The following is a 17844-nucleotide window of genomic DNA, read 5'->3' as shown; positions in this document are numbered from 1 at the left end:
TGATTTTTTTCCCCCTACATTTTAAAATTATTTTTAATTGTGGTAAAATACATATAATAGAAAATTTACCTTCTTAACCATTTTTAAGTGTACAGTTCAATGGTATTAAGTACATTTACATCGTTGTACAACCATCACCACCATTCATCTCCAGAACTGTTTTCACCTTGAAAAACTAACACTCTGTACCTAATAAGCAATAACTTCTCGTTCCTCTCTCGCCTCAGCCCTGGGCAGCACCATTCTACTTTCTGTATCTGTAAATTTGACTACACTTGGTTGCTCATATAAGCAGAATCGTATGGTGCTTGCATTTTTGTGCTTGACTGACTTCATTTAGCCTAGTATCTTCAAGCTTCATGCATGTTGTAGTATGTGTCAGAATTTCCTTCCTTTTTAAGGCTGAATAATATTCCATTGTTTATACCTCATTTTGTTTATCCATTCATCTGTCTATGGACGTTTTGGGTTGCTTCCACTTTCTGGCTATATGCTGCTATGAACATGGGTGTAAAATATCTCTTCAGGACCCTGCTTTCAGTTCTTTGGGTATATGCCCTGAAGTGGAATCGCTGGGTCATATGGTAATTCTATTTAAAAAAAAATTTTTTATTGTTGTCCATAGCAGCTGCACCATTTTACATGCCCACCAACAGCACACAAAGTTTCTAGTTTCTCCATGTCTTTGCCAACACTTTTTATTTTCTGTTAAAAACATGGATATTTTAGGGGCTGATCCTATGGCCTGGTTGTTAAGTTCGGCGTGCTCTGCTTCCGTGGCCTAGGTTCTGCTGCTGCATGCAGACCTATACCACTCATTGGTGACCATTCTATGTTGGTGACCCTCATACAAAATAGAGGAAGATTGGCACAGATGTTAGTGCAGGGCAGATTTTCCTCAAGCAAAAAGAGGAAGATTGGCAGTGGATGTTAGCTCAGGGCAAATCTTCCTCAGGGGGAAAAAAAAAAGAATGACGGGCAGATTTGAGGAGGAACCAACTAGAGCTCTTAGAAATAAAAATGGTAATTATTAAAATGAAAAACAGTTTGGGGTAAAGCATTTAAGACACAGCTTAAGAGAGAATTAATGAACTGGAAGATAGATTTAAAGAAGTTACTAAATTTGCAGCAGAGAGATTAGGAGATTAAAAAAATATGAAAACAAGGACATATGAACAATGGAGGCTAGAATGATAAGATATAACATATCCACATGGAGCCTCAGAGGGAGAGTAAACTGCTGCTTTGACTTGACCTATTCTGGTTTGGGAATTTGCTACCTCATAAGGTTTTTGGGAGGATCCACTGTGGTGATATCTGTGAAAATGTTTTGAAATGTTGTAAATTTGTATTCCATGAATTTAAAGGAGGGGTATTTTCTAGAAAATAACATTTTCAACTAATGAAAACAATGTCTTTTCTGATTTAGAATCTGTACCGAAAGCAAGGAAATGAAAAAATCCGGATTCTTCTAGTCATTTAAACTTTATTTTAAGGGCCGTAAAAAAAATAGATGTATAATCCATCCTTTTTATGGTTGCCACTGTAGTCATTTGAATGTACATGATAAACTTGGAGATCTGAGAGGCATTAGAGCAGTGAAGGTTATGTGAATCCTTTTAATGAAGTTATTTGTTATTTGATAAATAATAACTACATTAATTTTTGTTGCAACCCAAATACTCTGAAATATTGACATTTTGAAGTGATAATCCATTTGTAGTTGATATGTTTCTTTCGTTTAGCAAAATATCAGAAAAATAAGTTGAAATAAGGTACTCAAAAAGAGAGGTTATTTTGGTGAGCAGAAAACCAAGGAGAAATTGTCCACCTCCACAAATGTGACATATGATAGGCCAAAGGCAGGCAGGAAATGCTGACAAGCAGTGAAGTGACAGTTCCCCCCCGTGTCCCTGGCACTTCCAGTTTAGGCAAAATTTAACTGCTGAGTTAAATTGCTGAATGCTGTCCCTGAGTATTCTGGTTAGGGTGTGTTTTTCAGAAGTGCTAGTCCATTGTCAGGTTTATGAACTGCATTGCCTTTGTGTTCAGATAGAGGCTGTTAGTTTGAAGAGAAGCTGTATGTATACTTCAGGAACATTTCCATCTTGCATGGGAGTTAGGTGTTTGGAGGAGAGCAAAAAATATATATATATAAGCCAGCCTGGGGTAAGATGGATAGGAGAAATGTGGCCAGAACGTCTTTGAATAACAAATGATCTTTTTGAAATTCACTAATGTTGCCTTGTAGATTTTTGCCCGTTGGTGCCTTACTGAGGTTATCATCTCATAAGAAGCACCTCACTTACTTCGCTGGACTTCACTGCTTTGTTCTGTTTTTATCGTCAGTGTAGCAATAGGCAATATGTGTGCTTGGTTTATCAATTGGTTGTCACTGAATTGTTTCAGAAGTGATGATGATTTATTTTAATGAGTGATATCCAGGAAAATAGGAAATAGACCCAGGGTTACAGAGAGTTGGGAAATAATGAAAAAAGTGAGGACAATGTGGACAATGTATTTTTTTTTCCTGCTATAATGTGGAATGGCCTCAAGTAGTCTGGACCTCTAAAATCAGATATTTATTAGTCTCTGATTTTTTACTCTCTCCCGAATTTAAATTAAATCCTCAAGTAAAATAAGCATAGTGTAAATGAAAAGATAGTTTGATGACAAATACCTATACTAAATTCCTAAATGATTTTTCTGCCATTGACAGCCACTTCATTTTGATATGTGACATTTGGGGAGCTTCTGATAGTCATTCTGTTCCTAATCTTTCCTTGTAAATGATGCAAAGATGGAGGGTCAGTGTCCGGTTTTCCCACTCTTCCCTCTGGGATAATGCTTCATTATAAAGGCTCAGTAGAAGTATTGCTTTGGATGTAAGGGGGGCTATTCATTTGAACTGATCCCTCATTTCTGACTTTATAGAACCTCTCCTTCAACCTATAGGGATCTCTCTTTATTTGATTTACTCAAGAAGAAAATGCTTAGTATCTACTGAAAGCATGTATTTGCAAAGTTGCAAATTCCCAGTAACACTTTGTTCTAATATAATTTCAAGCTACCCACTGGTGATATTTGATAAATAGCTTTATTAGGTTTGATGCATTGTTGCATTTTTTTACTACTTCAAACAAAGAGTAGAAATCTATGTCTATCAACTTAACTCATGAAATACGTTTGGTTTGAGCTGTAACTAGTGATTGAGTTTCTGCTCAATGACTGAAGCAGTTTACTTCTTAAATAATTAATGATCAAAATAAGGATACAATAAATCCTGTGTAATCTGAATTTGCCTTGGCGTCACCAGCCTCTGAGAACAGTGGAGTTCACATCAACAACCACAGGATAGGTTTCTCTGCCTCTCACCTCCACCCCTCTTCTAAGACCTTGGCCCCCTGCAAAGTGTCAGCCATCACTTCTCCGGGGCCCCAAGGGAGGGGTCTTACATGTCTTCATCACCAAGGCTGTCTTCCACCACAGTTGCCACGGCAGCGTCTGCCATGGTCTTCTCACTTGCTGTGGCCCCTTTGGTTGGTGCTGTCTCACCTCTGTCCCTGCTGGTCCCCCCGCCCCTCTGAGAGTACATGGGTGCTGACTGCTGGAGCAGCACTGCCCTCCCTTGTGCCCGTGGGGCCGGAGCTGTGCTGTGTTCACACAGGTGGGAGAAGGCCTCTCTCTCTGCATCATTCTTGGTCACCAAAGTGTCTCTGCTCACAGAGATCCTTGTGAAAAGAACTCCTTCATTTTCTGCCTACAGCATCCGTTTCCTCTCCAGTAGGGCTCAGATATAAGTCCCCAAAGCAGGGCCAAGAATTAGAACAGACCTGCCCCCTTTCCCATACTGTCCTCTTCCATCTTTCCTTTTTGTTCTTATAAACTTTGACTTTTATGCAACGGAACTTATGAAAATAGGTGTCTCTACATCAGATGCATGCGTTGTGTTCTGGATCTTAGTGATAGTAGTTTAGGCTTCAGGGGGTGTGTGTGTGTGTGTGCGCGTGTGTGCGTGCATGTGCCCATGAGTATAGGGGAGAGGAGAACAGGACCCCCTTACCTAGCTACTAGATAGGCAGAGTAGTTGAGGAATGGTTTGATATTTTGTTTGAGAAAGGAAAGTTACATGGCAAGTTTTTGTCATTTCATACCTTGAAAGTTATTAAGACCTGTGGTGTAAAGTACCATGAAGAAAGTTAAATCTTTTTTCCTCCTTGACTCAGGCTCTTGCAGTAGGTCAGTCATCAGTATAAAAATACATGTTCCTCATTTGGATCAACAGATGTGGGAGACAGCTTTATATTTACAGGCTCAAAACCCTGAAAGTTGTGTACTTCTTATCTTTTTCACTGAATCCTTAATTACAGCTTGTTTTCCTCTGTGCTGCCTCTTTCTTGAAAGCTGAATACAGAAACAAAAACATTCTGGTTCTTGAAGATTGTGATTGTTCACGTAAGGGCTCATGCTCTTCTGAAATTGGCTCCTGCACACACCTGTGACACTTGGTTCTGGCTATGAGACCTCCATCCCATTTGCCCCATCTTTGTTTAAATAAACAGTATAGCCCTTTTCTCTGTTAAGAAAGTAAGCTAGGGCCAGTCCTGGTTGCCTGGTGGTTAAGTTCAGCATGTTCCACTTCAGCAACCCAGGTTTGGTTCCCGGACTTGGACCTATACCACTTGTGTGTCAGTGGCCATACTGTGGTGATGGCTCACGTACAAAAAAAATGAGGAAGATTGACAGCAAATATTAGCTCAGGTGAATCTTCCCTAGCAAAAAAAAAAAAAAAGACAGAGAGAAAGAAACTAAACCATTTAAACACACTTTATTCTACCCATGAAGCCCACTGATGTGCTCCAAATCTGTTGGAAGTGAAGAAATGATTGTCCAGATTTTCTTGTCTCCAGGCTCATCATGATACTAAGATGCTTTTGATCACCGTTTTGTGTGAAACGGGGCCCAGTGCTCCTCGGTGAATCCTCAGCCACCATATTTTCTCATGGTCACCCATGAGAATATGAGAGGAAGTTTGCACTGTGGAGGGGTTCTTTGCCTTTTTGTGCAACCACTGTCCTTCAGTGCCCACTGTGAGTCAGAATTTCTGGGATTATAAGGCAAAACTATTGAAGGAGGTCCCTCCTCTGGTAGCACTATTTGAGGAGGCAGATGCTGAAATAATTGTGATACTAGGTAATAGTGCTTTAGTAGAGGACTGTGAGCATAGTAGGGGGAGAGTAGCTCTGTCTTGGAGTAGGAAGCCCGGAAGCCTTCCTAGAGAAGATGACACTGGATTTTCTAGGATGACAAGGCACTTGTCAGGCAGAGGAAGGAGAAAGCACGTTCCAGGCAAAGGTTGCAGTGGATGCAAAGGCACGAAGGCAAAGAGGGATGGCAGATCCATTAAGAAATGAGGAAGTTTGTGGAGATTAAATTGTGAAAGCCCTTAAATGCTCTGCAAGGGGTTTGTTCTGTCAGAAGAAAGAAGCCCTTGACTAGTTTTTTAAGCAAGGGAGTGAACCCTGGGGGCTGGTGGGATGGATGGATTGAGAGTGGGGAGAAGATGAGTCTACCTTGGCCATGGCTAGTCCTGATTATGGCTTAGGAGGTGGCTGACTGGGAAGGGACGTTGCAGAGACTGAATGCTGGGCCTTTTTGTCGTTGCAGGTATCTGATCCCTTGCAATCACATGATGCTGAGTCAGAGGTGGGCTGTGAAGGAGAGAGACTGTTACTCTGTCTCTGCAGCCAAGCTACTCGCCCTGACCCCCGTCTGCTGTTCCAGTGGGATCACCCTGACACTTGGGAACCAAGAGAGGGATTATATTCTTTGGTCAAAGTGTACACATGACAGTTCAGGTAGGAACTCGCTGGTGATGATCTCTAAATGAAAGGATGCCAAATTCCGTCTCTCCTTCGGATATGTGTCTCTTTGGGTAGACAAGGAATAGTGTAATGAGTCCCCTTTCTTTTATGAATGACTAGTTGGGGGTCTTTTTGTGCTTTGTAAGGACTTATGGACACCTTGTAATCAGTGTTGATTGAAGTGCCCAGCTGGCACCTAGTCAGTATTCCCAGACCTTTATTTTAACTAGGCTATATAGTGGCATCCTGAGAGGCCAAATGTGAAAACGTGAACCGGCATGTCTTTTTAAACAAAATGGGGCTGGGCATGTAGAGATAGCTGTAGCTAAGATAGAATTAGCCCTTATTTTAATTTCCAAAATGACCCATTTATGGATGTTTGTTTGCCAATAACATATCATTATAAAACTTGAAATTTGTGATATGGTGACAGTATCTGATTCATTTGATTGAATGAGGGGTTTTTCATAAGCAGTCTGTTTTTACAGGGGTTATAGTACTCATGTGCTGTTTGCCAGCTGCACTTGATCTTGTATAAGTAAAATTTAAATGGCCATTCATGTCATCCTTGGCCTTCTGGCAGGCAGCTAAAGCAAGGGGGCATTTGTGTATCTGTGGTGGTCAGAAGATTGTTTCAGTTCAGGAAGATTCTGCTTGTCCTGGGACCATTAGGAAATGGTCCAGTCCTGGTGTTACCCAGGTGTTTGCAATCTGTATTCTGCTATCCCCCCAAACAATGGCATTCTGTCTACCCAGCTACAGTCCTCTTAGAGAAAATATATTTTCTCTAAGAGCCAGGCTACTCGACTAAGAGAATATCAGCTCATTTGGTATAAATGTAATTTTTAGAAATTAAAGTTCTCTTACTGATTCTTGGTCTTTAAATAAAGATACAGTGTACCATAGAAATTAATAAGTTATGTGGCAGTATAACAAGTATTTTAAATATATTTTCCTGTTAGGTAAACTAGTATGGATATCTTATATTTCCTACCCAATAGTTATTTTTTTTATTTTTTATTTATTTCATTTTTTTAATTTTTTTTTTCCTTTTTCTCCCCAAAGCCCCCCAGTACATAGTTGTATATTCTTTGTTGTGGGTCCTTCTAGTTGTGGCATGTGGGATGCGCCTCTGCGTGGTTTGATGAGCAGTGCCATGTCCGCTCCCAGGATTCGAACCAACGAAACACTGGGCCGCCTACAGCGGAGCGTGTGAACTTAACCACTCGGCCACGGCGCCAGCCCCCCAAATAGTTATTTTTTAAGACATATTTGAAAATTCATGTCTTTTTTATTTACTGAAAAAGTTGTTTCAAGAACGATTCTGTGACTGACCTTGCTGCAGAATTCAACATTCAAGTTAAACATACAATTGTTGAGTGCCTGCAACTTGCCACATTCTTATTCTGTTATCACATTTAATCCTTTGAAGAAAGTAGTATTCCCATTTTGCAGATGAAGAAACAAACTCAGAGAGAGGAAGTGACTTGCTCAAGGTTACACAGCTGGTAGGTCCCCTGATTCCAAATTCCATGTTCTTTCTACTGTCCTACTTTTGGGGCTGCCTTACAGCGGATAAGTGGCCTGATGGATGGTTACATAGGTAGGTAGGTGGGTGGATAGATAATGTAATTATTGTGCAGTGGTTAGAGCTAGGAGTCTGAATCTCAGCTCTGCTACTTTCTTGGGCAAATTACTTAACCATTCTAAACTTCTTTCCTCATCTGTGAAATAGTACCTACCGCAAAGGTTGTTCCAAGGATATGTGACCTAGGACATGTAAAGATCTTAGAGGACAACCTGGCATAGTAAGTGCTAAATAAATATGGCTAGTAGTTGTTTTTGATGTCTTCTTATTTAAAGTGGATAAGAGGTAAACATTAACCTTTTAATAGTAGAGCTGTAAAAAACAGATTATGTCTACCCTAATGACCTGAAAATGTGTATTCTTAAAGGTTCAACTCTGGCCCAATCTGGTAGAGATTTAAATATTGAAGAGACAAGAAGCTTGCAAAGTTGTGGCATTGAACCTGATAAGAATGGGGTTGACGGGGGACAGCCTGTGCTTGAGTTGCGGCTCTGCCACTGACCAGTTGGGTGATCTTTTGTCTCTGAGCCTCAATTTCTTCATCTGTAAATGGAGAAAATAATATCTGCCATGTAGGGTTATTGTGGGGCTTGACTTAGATAGCACTGATAAAGCACCTGCCACATAGTAGATGGAGTTTAAGAAATGGTAGAGTATTTTTCCTTGTCTGAGTCCTTCTATTTTCCTGAAGGAAAATGTAAGCGTAAATGCAGACATTTTCACAGCTGTTTCAGTTATCCGTTTGAGAACTTTTCACATCAAAGGCAGAGCATCATGTGATAACAGAGGAAGCAGTTAAGAGGATTGTTTTGGTAGTGAACATGACTTTATCATAAGAGACCATTTGGTACATGTCAACATCCCAGTAGTTCCCAGGAAGGCAGAATGAATTAACAGGCTTTTCTACAAACCCAGGATTTTCTAGAGAAAATCTGTTTCCCAAATTCATGGATTACAGACTTTCCACTTTATAGTCAATGTAAAAATCTTTTTAATTATGACTTACCCTGTGGTAGGTACTATATTTGATATATTACCTAATTTAATCCTCTCAACAACGTGAGGGGTTGATATTATTAGCTCTTATTTCTCTAACGACTGATACCAAATAAGAGTTTTATGTTGAATATAGCCAGTATCTGACTGGCCATACTGGTTCTATATATTTTATGAGGGTAGAGTTTCTGTTCTTTCCTTCTTAAAAATCTAACCACTTTTTATTATTCAGAAGTTATTTAATCAGAAATTATTAGAACCAGTTAGCTGGCAAGATAAAGTCTTAGCAGCCTGAGTGAGTCACATCTCTGTCCACTACGCTGGTCCTCACCCTCTCTAAAGTGTAAGAAAGAGCCTCATTCTGTCATTCAGACTTGTCTCTGCCTCCTGTGACAGGGCCCATGGAGCAGCCACTCCCAGAGGCGTTCTCTCCGTCGGCCTGCATCGTGGAGTATGGCAAAGCCCTGGACATCAGCTACCTGCAGTACCTCTGGGAGGCCCACACCAACATCCTGCGCTGCATGAGGGACTGTCGTGTCTGGTCCGCCCTATATGACGGAGACTCCCCCCATCCTGAGACATTGCTCCGGAGTCTGACAGAGGAGAGCGCTACCAACTCCGCCCAGCCTGTGTTCAGGCTCCCGCAGCAACTCCCCAGGAAGACAGGGTCTCAGCTGGCTCCAACAAAGGAGAAGGGCCAGACGGAGCTGGAGTGGGATGACAGCTACGACACTGGAATCTCCCCAGGGGCAGGTGTGGGTTCCCCTGGGCCTTACAACAATCTGGAGAATTCAGACCCGCCGGCACCAATTGATCCCCCTAAACACATCCAGGAGATGAAGAAGAATGCCATCCTGCTCTTCAAAGGGTCCTACATTGAAGAATCCGACTTTCAGGACGACGTGATGGTGTACAGGTTGTGTGCTGAGAAGGACTCTGAGGACACTGGGAATTCACAGGAGGAAACTGCAAGTCAAGCCCAGTCCGAGGTTCAGGGTCCCCCCATGAACAACGGCCCTCTGCCCAGCCCTCAGCCACAAACAGATTCAGAGGAGGAACCTAGTAGGGACAATTCAGACCTGTTTCAAAATGTGTCCACGGAACCAAAACAAGAGAATGAGCCTGAAGTCGCCCCAGAACCAGACTCAGAGTTAGCACCCCCTGTCTCTGAGGCAGAGCATAATTCAAACCTGACAGTTCTTAACCCGGAGGGGGAAGATTTCATTGCCCAGTGTGACCAAATCATTAAAGACCTGGATTCTGGCACCAAGGGCTTGACAGAACAGAATTTCTCCTCACCTGATCCTTTGCTTCTCACAAAAGAGAAGGAGGGGATGGAAGACGAGAGCAAAGAAGGAAACAGGGAGGAAGAGGAGGAGGGGAAAAAGGAACTAGAAGAGGAGGACGACGACTTTGACTCTTTTATAGCGGAAACTCCTGCCCCAGAGCCTGTGCCGTCCCTGTTTGGGGTGAGAGAGGAGACTGCCTTTGCCAGTCACCATCCCGTGAGGACTCAGAGCACCCCGTTCACAGGTGACGGTCTTTCATTGCTTTGTGATTTCTGCCTTTGAAAGTACTTGTACTTACTGCACCAGGAAAGTGAGGTAGATGGAGGTAAGGAGCATTGTTAAGTTACCTAACAGAGGGATGAGGTGTTGCTGTAAAGAGCAAAGAGAGCTGGTTTCATTTTTATTTTATTTTGTCTTTCTTGCAGTGATTGTCTTGTTTTTCTCCCCCAGCAACTTAGAGGTTAAATTTTACTGTTTCATAACTTCCCTTGATATGCCTGTGATAAAGTAATAGAACTGATTCGACCATACAGGAAATCCAGTCTCATTATTTAATAGCCTCATTTCCTTTAGTCTAATTTATTTCCCTCCTTAGCATTTATTTTTATGTGTATTTAAAAACGATTATGGCGTCCCCGGTGGAAGGCATGTTCTGTGGCTGTTGACTTGTGCTGTGCTCCATCCGCAGCACCTGCACAGTGGACAGAGCCCGTGGCAGGTGCTCAGAATACTTGCTGGATCAGTGTAGCTGTGTGCACATCAGAGACCACTGGGGTTTGTTGTGCCTCTGCCTGGGAGCTCTTTTCGGATAATCACAAAACTCCGTCCAAAATAAGTAGAGTAGACTCGCATAAACTCATGACTCTGCTAAAGAATAGGCGTGTTCCAGGGATACGCCACCAGCAACAGGCAGAAACCACGTAAGAGGCAAAGGGACAGGATAGGACATCAGGTAAGTGGATTGGGGTGAGGAATTATGATTGGAAACATTAAATATTAGCCAGTAAAATCTGAATCTGCGAATCGTGGTACGGAGGGAACTGACACAGAGGGTTCATCAAGCTCAGGAGTGGACCCAACTGGAGTGGGACCCTCGGATGTGATGCTGAAGGAGCTAGCATCACAGAGGGACACAGTGGCCTTGGAGCCAGGCCTGTGGGGGAGTCCTGGCTCTAGCGCTTCTAGCCATGTGGCCTTAGTGTCCCTGACTCTCTGTTTGCCCCTGTGAGGACTGAATGTGTGTGTGTGTGTGCGCAGAGTCAGTATTATTGTTATTACAGGCCATTATTATTGTTATTAATCCCATTAAGCCCACCTGGGTGCCCTTCCCTGGCAAGCAGGGAGCACTTGGTGAGGAGAGACCATGCTCCCACCTCCTTGGGTCACCCAAAGTAGATCAAATCATGTTACCTCTGGTCCAGCCAGGTGGGCCTAATGGTTTTCAGGGAGCTTCCCACCCTCCTCCAATATTTACCCATCTATTTACTGATGCCTGAAAATTTATTTAAAGGGGGAGAAAGCTTTTAATTCCACAATTAAAAGGCTTGAGGTTCTAGTTGAGATAAGATTTCAGTGTGAGTGGGTTTTAATTAAAATTCAATCAGTCAGTCAATCATAAGTAAAAAGAATTAGATAATCTGCATTTCCCAGCTGATAAGGGGACGGTTGGGGGGTGGAGGGAGCAGGGCGGGCCTGGCTGGCTGAAGGAGGGGCAGGGAGCCCAGCTGGAGAGAAAGGGGCAGGCGTAACCTAGCACACGTCCTGGTTTTGCTGAGGCCTCCCTCCATTTACCTTCACCCAGCAGGAAATCCCAGCTTCATCCTTCAGGGTTCTCCAGGCCTCCAGGGCTACCTGTGGCTGATGAAGGTTGTTCTGTAGAATGCCAGCTATCTTAGAAAGGAGCTTCATCTCTGGGAAATATGTTTCCTCAACAGGAAACAAAGTATAGCTTAGGGCAAAAAAAAAAAAAAAGCTAATAAAACACCTTATTAAATAACAACAATATTTTGCAGAGGATAAATCTGAGAACCAACAAAACGTGAGTTTTTGGATACACATAGGTAAATTTTAACTAAAACCTTGCCTTTTTCCTCCTTTGAAACTTGTGCACAACTTCAGGAAACATCTTTTCTAATTCCACGTATGTGAACTTCATCATTTCCAAACCTCTGAGTGTGTTCTGTAGCATTAGGCTTAACTTCCATCTCAGCGAGGAATGTTGATTTCCACTGAAATGAATTTGCTTCTCAGCAAAGTCAAAGCATTCCATTTGTGTAATTAATTTCATTTGTGCATCCAGCAATCTTTTATCGATCGTCTAATATTTGGCAGGTTCTATGCTAGGTCCTAAGGACACAAAAATGAAGGAATTCGCAGACTTTCAGAGGAGACATCAACAAAGAACTGTGCTCTCAGTGAGAAATGTGTACTAGTCATTGTATGCCAAGTCCTGTGGGAGCCCAGTGGAGGGCGTGGGGAAGGCTTCATGGAGGAGGGACTGGAATGGTGTACTGAAGCTACAGGTAAAAGTGGGTGGGAACAATAGTCCAGGCAGAGGAGACAGCAGGAGAAGACAGAGGAGCCTGACAGTGCATGGGGGTATGACCAAGAGTGGGTGGTGGGAGGCAGAGAGGTGAGAGAGGATGCTAGAAAGCTTGGTTGATGCCAGCTTGTGGGGCGCCTTTGGGCCACGCTGAGGAATGGGAACCTTGTGCTCCTGGCACTGAAGACAAGCCCAAAAGTGCTTGTTGAAGTTGGGCAGTGATGTGACTGGATGCGTGTGTGAAACAGCTAGCCTTGGAGTGGTGTGGAGACAGCACTGGAGTGGGGAGAGGTGGCAGGCAGATTTAGTAAGAGGCTCTTGTCATACCAGAATTCAGAATGCACTAAAGCTTTGATCCAGTAATTCTGTTTCCAGGAATGTTTTCACAGCTGTATTCACGCTTAGGTGTCCAGATGTATTTACAAAGATGTTCATTACAACATTGTTTATAATAGAAAAGACTGGAAACAACCCAAGTGTTCACCAGTAGAAGACTGCTTTACTAATGCAACATGCACGGCAGTCCAGTATGTTGAGGCCCTCTGATGAACGAGACAGCTCTGGATGTGCTGAGATCGGACAGGCTCCAGGAAATACTAAGTGGAAAAGCCAGGTGCAGAACAGTGTGTACAGAATGTTGTCTTTTTGTCATTTGTTTAAAAAAAAAATACCAGGAGATAGACACACATACACACCCCCACACACCCACATACACCCACACCCACACACCCCTGGGAGGTAGCGTACAGGCACTGGAAACACATAGTTTGAATTAAAATTGTGACTCTTTCCTTACCAGCTGTGTGCACTTAGCATTCTGCCTCATCTTTAAATGGAGATAAATAATAAACATACTTCCCAGGGTTGTGGTGAATATTTAAGTTGATACATGAGAAGTGCTTAGAACACTGCCTGGCACATAAGAAGTGATTAATAAATGTTTTTAATAATAATTCAATTATTTTTTTTCTTTACACACATAAAACATTTCTGGAAGAATATACTCAAATCTGTTAACAGGGATTGCCTCCAGGGGGTGGCCTGTTCTTCATTTTATACTCCTACACTCCTACGCTGTTTGAAGAAAAAAAAATTTAAATCATTTTAATCTCTGTTAAAATAGCAAAACTGTTGCTGGAGTCCAGACAAGAAATGATGAGACTGACCTCAGGCAGTAGAGGTGAAGGAAGGTCCACACTCAGGAGGTCTGTCCAAGGTGGAATTGGCAGAGCCGAGGCACAGAATTGATGGCAGCTCCATTCTTGGAGTCAGGAAATACAGGAGGCGGGTATGTGGATTTGAGGCAGGGAGAGGTTCCTTGAGGGGAGAGAAGAGAATGACAGGGAGGGGTGGTGGAGATGGTCTTAGTTGTTCTGACAAATGAAATATTTTATAAGTGGGGAGTTTATCTATCCTCCTAGAAAAGGGGGGAAAATACGCCCTGCATTCTCCATATACACTGGTGGCTTTCTGAATTGCAGCTGAGTTTTCTGACTTCAGCTCCTTACCAGTTTCCCCTAGCAACTGCTTTTTGCTAAGCAGTTTTTTTGTAAGTGCTAGAAATCAACTAAGAATAAAACATAAATTTGAAAGGGTTTAATATGTGTTTCTTAATGCACATGCCTAAGAAGTTATAATTAATGTCAGTAGTGGATTATAATGACAGTCTGCTGGCCTTGGTCTAATATTCTGTTGCTCAAGTGAGACGATGATGACACTCTCCACAGGGCCTGGGTTCAAGCTGGGTTTTTTTTGTTTTTTCCTCCCTTGTGGTAGTGATGGATTGTGGATGGTCTCCCCTGGTCACTGCGTGGTTAGCGGCTTTCATGTTTGATGCAGATGGCTGGATGAGGCCAACTGCAGTCTGGGATCAGGGGGAGTTTGAGGGCTCACATTAGGACATATGTTTTACAGAAGACTCTGCTCACCTAAATATGACTTAGTTCACCTATCTTTGTTCCCTCTGGAAGGAAACAGATGCTGAGCCCGGGACGGCAGGAGAAAGGGCGAGAGGGGATGGGGAAAGACTGGGTCTGGACTTGAGGAGGGTGAGGACGGCAGCCTTCTCCTTGTAGATCTAGCTCAAAAGCTAGAATTGTGTTGTGATGCCTCAAGAAGAGTTATCAGTGACATTTCTGGGGTTCTTTATGGGAACACCATCAAGTTGCTTTTCAAACTAGGGTTCCAACCCAGAGTTTCTGAATGTGTTTGGCAAACTCTCCCCGTTTTGTTTAGTAAGCAAGGGCTCTGCAAAGACTCTCTGTTTGAAGAGTTCATTGACCTCCTGGGTTATGGAAAGTGACTGAGGAGCCCTGCCTGCCATCCCAAGGATGGAGAAGTTGAGGCTAAGCTCGACGCAGGAGGAGATGATGCCTTTTCTGTGTTTTGAGGTCGTTTAGAGACATCCCCTGTGTTCCTAGGGGAATATTGCCGCTACCCTGTTATTCGGCTGCATGGCTAAAGGGTTGGTGTTCCGTTTCTCACAGATAGCTTGTGTTTTCTTGCAAAGGGTTTTACTCTCTTACACTACCAAGGCTTTTGAACGAAGCATCTTGTGATGAGGTATGTTTTTGTTAAACTATTAATGTTGGTGGAGTCTTCATAAGGCACGTTTATTCATCAAGGGTTGTGTGCTTTTGTTATAAACACTCCACGGTTTAGTGGCATCCTCAATAGCTCCACTGGGGGAAATATAAAATTCTCATTGATTTTGCTTAATGGACCACTTTTATGGTAAAAATGGAAAACATCTTCAAGTAATTTTATTAATGCCAGATTTATTTTCTTGATTTTCCTTGTCTTCAATGAACTCGAACATAAAGCATATTAATTTTATAGTGACCCAAATTAGTCGAAGCTTCTTTTTGCCTCAGTTTTTAATGAACTGCCTTTGTAGTCATATGGATTTTCTTTTTTAAGGAACCTATGATACAGCAAACTATATCTCCCCAAACCCAGGCCCTTCTCTCTCTCTCTCTCTCTCACTCACATCTGAAAAGTAACATGCGGTTGCTGAGTTGCCCAGGGCTGCTAAGTTGCAACCCAGGCCTCATTCATCCCTGTCTTTCTCTTCTTCTGATTCTTCCACATTGTGACATTTGACAAGACAGAATCTTTCTCACAGTGATTGCTGGGGATAGACAATCTTGTTTACAGTGTTGCTATTTGGTAAACAGAGTTCACGTGTGTTTGGTATTCTTTAATTAATAGCACAGAGATTTTTTGTTACTTAAACTTTTGATAGCCTCTCATGTTCGCATGGAGCCCTCCGGCACGCAGTATCACGAGATGATGATGTCATGTTTTTGAGCATTGGCAGCCCCTAAAAATACAGAAATAGTGTGGCAAAGTATATTTTAATTTTTAAAATTAAATTATTTCTTGTCTATTTTTTTCAATGTCTATGATAATTTTCAAAGTATTAAAGCACTCATGCAATCAAAATATTAGCTCTTACGCATATTTTTCTGCTTTCTTTTTGTGGAGGTGGTTTGTTTTGTGTTTCAGTTTTGAGGCAGAAGACCTGGCTGTATCTGCCGTGTCTGTATTTGATTTGCACATGGTGGGCCTCTGGGGGTTCGGGAGCTGCGGCCCCCTCGCTGTCGGGGAAAGACGTCCTGTATGCCCAGCCAGCCCTCATGTCTTGTGTTCTTCCCACAGGCCCATTCATCAGCGTGGTCCTGTCAAAGCTGGAGAACATGCTGGAGAACTCTTTGCATGTTAATTTGCTGCTTATTGGGATCATTACTCAGCTAGCCAGCTACCCCCAGCCACTCCTGCGCTCCTTTCTGCTCAACACCAACATGGTCTTCCAGCCAAGCGTCCGTTCTCTGTATCAGGTCCGTTAACTGAGCCACATCCACCATACCTGTTGCTTATATGGTTGCTAATGAGTGGAGCTCCTTCTCTTTTTCTCCTTGTTATCTCGTTGTTTTTCAAAAATCCCTCTGTTCTAAATCATTTGCTCACCTTCCTTGTCCTATTACGTTAGTTGTGTAGATTATTCTAGACAAACTGCAAAGCTTCATTTAGTTTGATGTCTTGAGGGTGTCCTAGCAGGAACGCCCAGGCAGTTAAAAATGAGCAGATGCCTAATATCGTAATAGTTCCTGCAAGGAGGGCTCTACCTGAATGATATGTTGATAACTGTGGGTGGAATTCGTTGTGAAGCATCAGCCTCATTAATGTTGTTGTTGACAGGTCCTTGCATCTGTGAAGAACAAGATCGAACAGTTTGCTTCGGTGGAGAGAGACTTCCCAGGACTCCTCATACAAGCCCAGCAATACCTGCTCTTCCGAGTGGACATGTCCGACCTGACCCCAGAGTCACTAACCAAAGGTGAGCCTGTGTCTCTCCTTCAACTGCCCCTCCGTTTCCCCAGCGTCCTGATTTGGGTTCGCAGAGCCTGCACTGGCTTTTGCGTGCTTAAAGCATTTAAATATATTCTCATTTTTACCCAGCAGGGAGGAGCCTCCTCTTGGTGTTCTTAAACCTAAAGAAAGGTCCGCCCTGCCTGCACCTGGCCTGTTCCCAGTTTGGAGGGTCTAGCGGAGCATTTGTTTCCCTCCCTGAGAGTGGTTCGGGGAAGGAGTGATGTGTGGGTTGCTGCCAGGCTAGAATAAATAACTCGGCACATATGGGCCAGAAAGAGGCGTTATATGCATGCCCTGAGCCAGGTTTTGGCCAGCCCTACCCTTAGGAGGGCATCTGTTCTCTTTATTATGTTTTCAGAGACTCTCTGGCCAAAAAGAAATGTGCTTTAGGGCTCTGGAAAGTAAAAAATGTTCATTTGGACTGGGAGAAGTAAAGTTTATGCTCAGCTTAAAATCCTTGGGAGGACCTTTCCATCAGCTCTTGGCGCGTTAGGCTGGGGCCCTGGTGAAGCCTGGGAGTGCCGCTCGTTTGCCTCGTTCAAGCCCAGGATGGATAGTTTTGATGACCAGTTGTCTTCTCAGCTGTGACTCAGGCCTTGGTGAATGCAGCCTAGGAAATGCCCCATCTCACACTGGCTTTTGCTACCTCTCAGGACAAGACAAGCTTCTTCATGGCAGGTGGACACTGGAGAGAGTGGGGCTCGCAGGTCTGGGCTAAAGGCCAGAAACCGGCTCTGAAGGCAGAAATGTAACTCAAGGCAATGTTTAAACCTCTAAAGGAAGCTGAAAAGATCCCGAACTCTGAAGGCTTGACCTTGCCTCTGTGTGGCTATTTGATCTTGGTCACTGCCTCACTGGGCCTCATGTTCCTCGACTCTTAAATGAAGCATTTGTTTTCCCTCTCTCAAGTCCTTTCTGGCTGTAGACCTCTGGGCGTGAAGAGCCCTTAGGGTACCACAAGGCAGATTTTGAAAGAAAGGTGGGCCATGTGCCACCAGTAAAATGCAGGGGGCAGGCTTCAAGCTTCAGCTCTTGAGAAGAGCAAGCAAGGCCATTAAGGAGGGAAACGTCTCTGTGGGGAGGTGAACAGCAGGCCCCACATCCCCACATGGCCTCTCCTAGCCACAGTACACAGTCCTACAGCTGTGTTCCTCCTGAACAGGGAGCGTGCTGCCGTAACTCGCCCTGGGA

General features: G+C 43.3%; 1 protein-coding gene across 7 annotated transcripts in view; it reads left to right on the top strand.

Annotated features, from left to right (window-relative positions):
• FHIP1A (FHF complex subunit HOOK interacting protein 1A) overlaps window positions 1-17844 on the top strand; it is a 224460-nt gene that overhangs the window by 195402 nt on the left and 11214 nt on the right. For 6 of the 7 annotated variants that reach the window (XM_070611568.1, XM_070611570.1, XM_070611569.1 and 3 more), the window contains exons 9-12: window positions 5668-5858; window positions 8845-9981; window positions 15940-16118; window positions 16480-16618. In XM_070611568.1, the coding sequence (XP_070467669.1) occupies window positions 5668-5858; window positions 8845-9981; window positions 15940-16118; window positions 16480-16618 (1646 nt within the window). Of the gene's footprint in view, window positions 1-5667; window positions 5859-8844; window positions 9982-12734; window positions 12893-13402; window positions 13568-15939; window positions 16119-16479; window positions 16619-17844 lie in introns of all 7 variants that reach the window. The other variant, XR_011537748.1, reaches the window with a different exon arrangement.

This window comes from Equus przewalskii, chromosome 2 (genome assembly GCF_037783145.1).
Source record: "Equus przewalskii isolate Varuska chromosome 2, EquPr2, whole genome shotgun sequence".
Classification (NCBI taxonomy): Eukaryota; Metazoa; Chordata; class Mammalia; order Perissodactyla; family Equidae; genus Equus; species Equus przewalskii.
Note: the sequence above shows the minus strand (reverse complement) of the source record. Positions and strands in the feature narration are given on the sequence as shown.